Raw genomic sequence first — 8,670 nt, 5'->3', positions numbered from 1 at the left:
TATGAAGAAATGATATCAAACAGAGTTTATTGGTTTGTTTTTATGGTTAAAAGACAGTTTTCTGTCTTTAGGCTCATTTTGATCACTACACTGCTCCAAGCCTTTCTCTGGTCATAAAAACCTGCTGTTTATTCACTGGTTTATGTCTGTTTTGTTCTTCTCAGCCTTTTCTTGTAAAATTGAACTGACTTCTGGTCTGAAAATATCTGGATTTCCACCAAAAGATAACTTAGTGAATGCTGGAAAAAAACAGCGTTTTTTCTGCATCGACGGCTACGACATCGAGGGATCTGAAGAGATTGAGTGTTTAGAAGCAGGAGAGTGGAACGCCCCCCCCCCAACCTGCTCTAGTATGTTCACTTTCATTTATGTGCAGCTTTGATTAACATTTTATTAGTTTATCTGTGTTGATCCATATTTAAAATAAAATAAACTCTGATTTTACAGCGGTGTAGGAAAAGCTTGCTCATGTAAAAATTGCACTTGTATGAAGCAACATTAGAATATGTTAGTTGTATTTCTGGTTAGTATTCTAGTATTCATGCTACATTTTGCTCTGTGGTATTACTGCCTTTTAGCCTTAATCCATCATGTTAAACTGTTGGTTTCCTCGAATGCAGGATTTATTTTACTGTAGTTCCACATTTCACTGAATGAATCTTCTTTCTTCTATAAATGTTACTAGTCTGAAGTTGTAGAATCAAAGTCACTGATTTACTGATGTTTCTGTGATTAATGTGTGATTTGGACAAAAGTTTGAATCACATTTGGTTTTATTGTGTTATTACATGTTCTGTGTTTCCTGATAGAAAAATGTGAACTTCCTGAAGTACCAGAAAATCTACGCTTCACCCCATCTGGAGATTATTACTTCAGTAAAGGAGAAACTCTAACATTTGAATGTCGTGAACCTGGGTTCTTCACTGAAGGGAAAAACAATATTGAATGTTTGGGACAAGGAGAATGGAGTGCCCCCCCTCCAATATGTAAAAGTAAATCTTCTCTTGTTCCCAACAAAGCTGTGGTTTTATTTGCTTCTTTATCTCAGATTTTACAGTTTACTAAAACTGCAACTGAAAGAAGAAAATGTTTTGTTTCCTTATCTGTCAGCAAAATGTTGCACAGAATTCAAACATTAGTTGACCAATATTTCTGTGACTAACCAGTGATTTGATTTGGCTTCAGTGTGTTTTGAACATTGTTGTTTATATGGTAAACTCCACAGTAAAACATGGTTTGTTCTTCCTAACAGAGAAATGTAAAGTCCCCACTTTAACAGAAAATGTACTCATCCACCCACCTGTATCAGACATCGCAGTATCTACAGGACAAACAATAACGTTTGCTTGTCGTCATGATTGGCTCTTCATTAATGGGAATTCAAACATTGAATGTTCAGAAACCGGAGAGTGGAGTGGCCTCCCTCCAACCTGTGCAGGTAAGTCCTTCTCTTTAACAAGTTCCCCACTGTGTGGACTCAGGAGGCTGGATTTGCACTTTTTATCCCAGATGTTCAGAAATACTCAGAAGTAGCTCTTAAACAACAGCTACAAATAATAAAGACAAACACATCAAGGTCAAATGTAATAATTGTGACACAATCCTACCTAAATGTAACTTTTTTGTCATTGCTCATTGTTTAGGTCCTCCTGGCTGTAAGACACCACCACCACTTGAAGATGGAGACACTGTAGTGATTATTAAACAAGAATACGAACACAATGAAAAAGTTCAGTACGTGTGTCAGCAGAGTTACGTTATGGAGGGTGGACCGTATAAAATCTGTAAAAATGGAGCATGGACTGGAGACATAAGATGCCTCAGTAAGTCTAAATTTATACATTTTATTTTGTGGAAATTCTGCTTTTAGAAACCTGTTTTTTCATTGTCAGTGGCTCATTTCCTTTCCAGATGAACTAGAATATAACAGTTTATAATAATGTGTAATTAGATTTTATGTAGAACATTTTACATACGCTTGAAAATTGTATATTAAGTAAAAACATTGTTGCTTTTGCAATCAACACGTTTAAACATGCAAAAAGGGTGCAACAAAAGTAAAGATACTCTAAACTCAGAGATCTTTAAATGAATGAAAACAGATGTATTTGTGATCTTCATAAAACCTATTTAATTTTCTTAGAATATATCAGTAACAGTATATTGGGTATCATTCATTCCCTTGAGAAAGATTCTATACTTCCATAATAAAGTCATGTAGAAAAACAGTTCAAAGTTATACAAAAACAAATATAATTTAGACATTATGCAAGAACAGTTTAATGGTTTTAGAGATTTATTAATCTACAAAAAAAGTGTTAAAAAGTTGGACTTTGATTATAACATTAGCACATATTATGTTCATGTTCTCTATGTTAATAATAAAAGATGGAATACAGTCTTTGCATTTTTTAGGTTTAAATTATATCTGGCTCAGGGCCTTGTGTGTTTAGCTCTGTAACAAAATATAATAATGTAAAATGTTTAATTTAGACAAAATTAAATTGTTTTTGTTAGAATTTTATGAACTAAATAATAATACTGTTTATGTTTTTTCTTTCAGAGTCGTGCACTGTGAATACTGCAGAGATGAACACACGTAACATTGAATTTGCATATAGTGATAAAAACAAGTTATATGCACCACATAATGGTCACCTTACATTTTCTTGTAAACGTGGGACAAGAAAAGTTGGCTCAGAGCCAATGCGTAGAAAGTGCACTAATGGTCAGATGAACCTGCCCACCTGCCAGTGAAAGTTTTTACTGAGTTGTACTGAATGAGCACTCAAACATGTCAAAGAAAACCAGCAATAAAGACTGATGTGATTTAATCCTAGTTATGGACATTTTAATAAGAACTATGTGTAGTCTTCTGCCTCACCGTGGTTCAGGATTAAAGATGTTCAGATTTTAAATCAAATGTCACCTGACACAGAAGTACAATGATTTATTTTCTCTGCAATCACTTCTTAAATACAAATTTAAAAGGCTACAGAAATGAAACAATGTACGGTATATTTTTAATAATGCTTATTGTATTTGCAAAGTGCTTAATGGTGACAGAAATGTTCAGCAAATTTGTCAAATGTTTGATTTGTGAACATCTGCTGCTGGCATCTATAATCATGTGGCCTTACAAAAATCAGCCCTCTGCTTTAAAATCAAAAACATCTGGAATATCATTTAACTATATTGAGTATGAATATAAATATACAGGATGTTTCTTACATTATTGTAAACTAAAATAATGAAATAAAGAAACAAAAATGGTGCATACATCTGTTTCATTCCAATCTCTGTTCCAAAAGGTGAATATTTTTATTTTACAAAGTATTTGATGACAGAAGACACCAAATACACAACTCTAAGGTCAATAAACACACTGAAAATGTTGCCTAATCAATGAAATGAAAGATAATTTAGTAGTTTATGAGTGTAGAGGCTGGATATAAAGAGCATTTATTATTAATGAACCAGTGTCTTTGTTGGTAAGAGCTTCTGATGCAAACTCTTGAAGTTTTGCTGACCTGGAAGTTGCTTTTTCACTCACTGATGTTAGAGATGCATTAAAACAGGTGGAACTAATTTATACACAAAAGCAGTCATTAAAGAGCTTCATTCCCCATAAACACTTATTTCTGCATCTCCATCAACCACTTTGTTGTATTTTATGCTTTAGCAAAGTATTTAGACCAATAAATCTACTGTTGTAAGGTAAATGTGTCAATCACAAATGTGACAAAATTCAAACCAAGCTGTCCAGTTTGTCCAGTGTGGAGGATATGGGGATTTATTGATCTTGGACAACTTAGATCTTTGGAAAAGTTACTTTATGTTCTTCAAAATTCTCAAATGTTACAAATATTCCTCAAATCAAGTGTGAAAGAAAACAGGAAACAAAAATCTGAGGATCAGTGTCAAAAGAGAAAAGAGCTATTCTGAATAAATTTGTCAGTTTTAGGTTAAATTATCAGGACTGGGGTAAAAAAATAAACAACAATGTGGTATTTTGATCTTCAGCTGATTAAAGAGAAGTTTGGCTTAAAGGAATAGTTCAGATTTTTAAACATGGGGTTCTGGGGCATTTTTATCAACAGTGAGTATCTTACCTGCAGTAGACAGCATCATCTCAGTGAAACCATCTAAGGTTTTACAGAGGTGTAAGGAACACTTTTGCACTGATTTTCACACTGCATTATTTTGCATCAAACAGTTGTAATGTGAAACATTTTAAATATTTTGTTTTGGAACTCCTTCCTGGGACTTGTCATCTTTAAGGAAGGCCTGCATCCCCAGTCCAGATCACCTGACTGTCATCACTGAAACTCCTGCAACAATAAATATGGCAGCTCTGTGGTCACCTTTGGGCTGAACTTCCAGGCTCAGCAAGTATCTACCAAGCTACACAACAGAAGTTGAGTCACTGCGAGAGCTGCTTCGAACAAACACTCGAGCTGAACTAATATGGACTGACACAGCAAATAAAAGTTTTAATGATCTTAAAACAATGCTCCTGAACATTACTCCAGTTTCCTCCCACAGACCAAAAACATGCATGTTAGGTTAATTGATGACTCTAAAATTGTCCCTAGGTGTGAGTGAGAGGGTGAAGGGTTGTTTGTCTCTTTGTCTCTATGTGGCCCTGCGATGGACTTGCGACCTGTCCAGGGTGGATGGATGGATGGATGGATGGATGGATGGATGGATGGATGGATGGATGGATGGATGGATGGATGGATGGATGGATGGATGGATGGATGGATGGAACACAGAACAGGAATGTCATCTAGAGAAGGAAATGCTGCAGTTATTGAGTCCCAAACCAGCCAGCCATCCTCCACTGCAGAACTTAAGCAATAAATAAATAAAAAAACTGTTTGTGAACAAAATTCTCAGCAGTGATCAATATTTACAAGACAAAGGTTACACCTGAACACAAGCAAACACACACAAAACTAAATAAAAAGAGAAGAAAAACCTTTCCATCAGATCAGAAACATTTTATGAATTCCAGGAATCTAAATTAGATTTTAGGAGTTGATACATTGTAACCCGTTGGATTGTACAAAGTCCTCTGGACGTCCACGTGAGGCTCTCTTTGAGCTCCATCAGAATTCAAACTGGGACAAACAGTGAGATTCTCCTCAGAAAACAACTCTTCAACAGAGAGCATGAAACTCAGGGTCATTCTGCTGTTTCTCCAACTTTGGGGAAATGTGAATGTTTCTCTTTCATGGAATGGTAAGCCAGACTGCTAATTTCAATCATCATATTTTATCATTTGTGTTAGAGTAAACCACATTAAAAGGCTTCTATGTGAAATCCATGTTTATGCTATCTCTTTAGAGCAGGTCAACTATCGGGTTTGAAAATTATTACATGAAATAGTGATAAATATACTGAATGGAAGACAGAAAAAAAAGCCTGATAGTGTAGATATTACTTTAATTGTACTTTTTAAATCATTGTTTTAAAACAGATTTCCAATGTTTCAACTTATTCTTAATTTCAACCTTTTGGTTTGAACATATCTGCTATGACAACTTCTTTTATATACGTTTATAGATTATTGCATGTCATCAGTGCACCCTAACAAAAAAATAAGTTGGATGAGCTCTTTGTCAAATTTACTTAATATATTTAAACTATTTAAAAAGATAGTGTGTGTTGTTGACTTCTCAGTGTTGTGATTTGATGTTCTCCTTATGTCTTTTATGTCTGAATGTTGCTTTTTTGTGTCATAGTTCCTTACGTTCACGTGACAGAGGAAAGTAAAAATAATCTGAGTAAAAGAAAGGGAATGTGTGTCATGATGTGGGGAAAAAGAGGCGAACCCAGATTGCAGACTCATGGTGAAAAAGGAAAACTAATTTATTACAAAAGAATCAAAAACAAAGAGATGACGAGGCAGCAAAAACTAGACGTAACAAAAACCAAAACACGGAGGAGCAAACAGGAGGCGAGACATGACGCGACAAAGGTGACAGGGAAGTTACAAGTGACAATGAACCGGCAGCAAGGTGGGGAACGTGACCAGGTTTTAAACACAGAGGGTAACGAGGTAAGTGGGCGCAGGTGGAGATGGGCGTGGCAGGAGAGCGAGAGATAGACTGAGGAGAAGTGAATGATGGCTGAGGCACAGGGAACAAGATAACCGAATAAAATACAATAAACTCAAACTGAAACAAGACTAACTGAATACAAAACGCAAATCCTGATAGGATGATAGGTATGATAGGTCATTTCATACAAAAACACAGGAAGGCCAAGAGTAACCCAACTGCTGCCATTCAGTGTCTCCAACTTAGAGTTCACTGATTTCAATGTGTTTTAATAGCATAAGATTCAACTCTCAAAGCATACTAAAAGGTGGTTGCTGCTGTTTATTTATTTTTAATAAATAAATGTAGTCGTATCAACACTTGTGCTTACTACTGAGTAATGAATGAATGATTCTGCTTTCTGTCCAAATGATTCTAGGAATGAGTTGTGATCTGCATCTGACACCACTCCAGGGAACAACTCATCATCCCCAACACAAAACTCAGTTTTTACCTGGAGAAATGGTGCAAGTTAGCTGTGGGGATAAGTTCTGGATTTTAAACACTAGAACAACCGTGGCTGATGTAATTTGCAAAGATGATGGACAATGGAACATCAAACCAATATGCCAAGGTATAAAACTACATGAGCTTCAGTGTAAAAGATGGGTTCTTTAATTATTGTTCTGTATTTGATGGTGGTTCAAAAACCCTGATAATGATTATCGTTGATATCTTTATCTTCAGTATGTGACATAAAAAGGTTTTTTTCTTTCTTTCTAAATCTAGAGGTTAGATGCCCAATTTCTCTACAAGATGAGCATTTATCTCATGGTTTCAGCACTTGGATCAGAAATAAGTTAGGTGACACTGTAAGGTATGGTTGTAAATTGGGCTACAAGAGAACAGATGGCGTCAATCATGCCACATGCACCAGAAATGGATGGACACCAAAACCACTTTGCCAAGGTATTGGGAATTTTACATTGTCTTTCTCTTTTTCATTTCCTCTTATGCATGAAATATGAAAAACTCAGTCAGGATTTTGTTTTTATACATCCATAGGGATGTAAAACAAGGTTTGAAAAATAAAATGATCTTTATTCTCTAAAGAAATATTTATCTGTCCACTCAAGTGTACTTCATGCATTTTGTACTGTAAAAAAACATCAATGTAATACCATGGTAATTACATGGGTATAGTTGTAATTTAGTTATACAGTTGTAATAAGCACTTTGAGTTGTCTTGTGCTGAAAAGTGCTAAATAAATAAAAGTACCTACCTACCTACCTAATATGGTATTATATTGGAATGGTGGTTCCTCCACTACTCTGTAGGCCTCTCTATTTGAGCTCTATTGATAAATACAAAAGTTAACAGAAACATAAAACTTTTTCCACTAGGCTTTTATTTATATTTAGGGATGTAAAACAAGGTTAGAAAATAAAGATATGTTCCTGTTGGTTCTACATGTGCCAGTGCCATAGATCCCTTGGTGTTCCAGTGCCTGAAGGAGGGGAATGGTGCAAAAGAAATTGTCAAAAAACACCTTGTGATTTTTGTCCTGAATGTCTTCACAAAGGCGCATGACAACATCTCCAGCCATTCCCAGCTGACTGATCTCACCTCGTCGCCCAGCTGGACCTTGATAGGGTTCGTGTATCCTCTGGGTACATGTACCCAGAGGATCATCCTGCTCGCACCCACACTTTAATTCCCTAGGGCTTGGGTTTTTTGGGAACATATTGTTTGATAGACAGGCATCGCTTGTAGGGAATCATCATCTCATCAATTGACTGAAATTCTTCTGGATCAATGGACACTGCATTGAAGTTGAAGCATAGCTAGTGATGCATGATGTACAATTGAGTGGACAGGTGATTAATCTGTATTTCCTCAAAATATAAAATCAAAACTTAGAAATTTTTTCCATATAATGTCAAATTAGAAGTTACTTGATGTAATTATATTTTTTTACCTGCAATGGTGTCTTTTTATAGAAGGTAGAAATGGAAATAGCCGAGGTGTTCGGTCTTTCTCCCTGTCTATCGGCCGTCTTGGTTTCACTGACTATTTTTTCCCATTGCAATGACCAGCCAATGGGATTCTTTTGTATGGGATGATGCAATAGCTTGCAATAGAGTGGACTATGTGCAGCAGTGCCCAAGATTGCAGGCATTTATAGAGAAAAAAACACTTTTAAATAGCTGTACACTGTAGTGACCTCTATGCATTAAAAGGTTAACCCTGAGGAGACCCTGACCCTAGCCCTGGGCCAAAAATGTTATTTATAACAAACTAAATATTAAATAAAATAACCTTAAATAAACATAAAGAATAGGCTACTATCTGTGAGGATCTGGGGTTCGGCTCCACCTTCTGGGTGGTGCCACTAATCATTGTTCACAGGTGTTCTTCATACCATTGACGAGACCATACAGGATTTAAGCAGCAGGCTGTGGTCACATCTTCGCTGGAGCATCGAACCTACTGGGTTAGATTCTCCGCCTTAGCGTCTAACCTGAAATCTTGCTCCTAGTGTTAACTACGTTCTCTGTTTGTACCTACGTCCTAGGTTTTTGCCACGCCACGACTACGGATACTAAGGACTACTTACCTGACACC

The 8,670-nt window shown here is 36.1% G+C and overlaps 1 protein-coding gene and 1 long non-coding RNA gene across 2 annotated transcripts; both read left to right on the top strand.

Annotated features, from left to right (window-relative positions):
• The first annotated feature begins 127 nt into the window (after positions 1 to 127).
• On the top strand, positions 128 to 3,279 carry LOC108229470 (C4b-binding protein beta chain-like). The gene is made up of 5 exons (XM_017405141.1): positions 128 to 350; positions 810 to 992; positions 1,253 to 1,438; positions 1,644 to 1,823; positions 2,564 to 3,279. The coding sequence occupies exons 1-5, from the start codon at positions 143 to 145 to the stop codon at positions 2,755 to 2,757; spliced, it is 951 nt and encodes a 316-aa protein (XP_017260630.1). The 5' UTR covers positions 128 to 142; the 3' UTR covers positions 2,758 to 3,279.
• Positions 3,280 to 4,971: 1,692 nt separating this feature from the next.
• Positions 4,972 to 8,670, top strand: LOC108229471. Its single transcript, XR_001808300.2, has 5 exons — positions 4,972 to 5,244; positions 6,484 to 6,678; positions 6,834 to 7,013; positions 7,525 to 8,539; positions 8,621 to 8,670. It is a non-coding gene; the product is annotated as an uncharacterized LOC108229471 (long non-coding RNA).

Source organism: Kryptolebias marmoratus, linkage group LG24 (assembly GCF_001649575.2).
Source record: "Kryptolebias marmoratus isolate JLee-2015 linkage group LG24, ASM164957v2, whole genome shotgun sequence".
Taxonomy (NCBI): Eukaryota; Metazoa; Chordata; class Actinopteri; order Cyprinodontiformes; family Rivulidae; genus Kryptolebias; species Kryptolebias marmoratus.
This window is presented reverse-complemented; position numbering and strand designations above follow the sequence as displayed.

Excerpts from the sequence above, each read along its gene's own strand:
- LOC108229470 (XM_017405141.1), top strand. The coding sequence starts at position 143 with ATGTCTGTTTTGTTCTTCTCAGCCTTTTCTTGTAAAATTGAACTGACT. Across the intron at positions 993-1,252 it reads CCCCCCTCCAATATGTAAAA|AGAAATGTAAAGTCCCCACT; the intron begins GTAAATCTTCTC and ends TCTTCCTAACAG. Across the intron at positions 1,439-1,643 it reads CCTCCCTCCAACCTGTGCAG|GTCCTCCTGGCTGTAAGACA; the intron begins GTAAGTCCTTCT and ends CTCATTGTTTAG.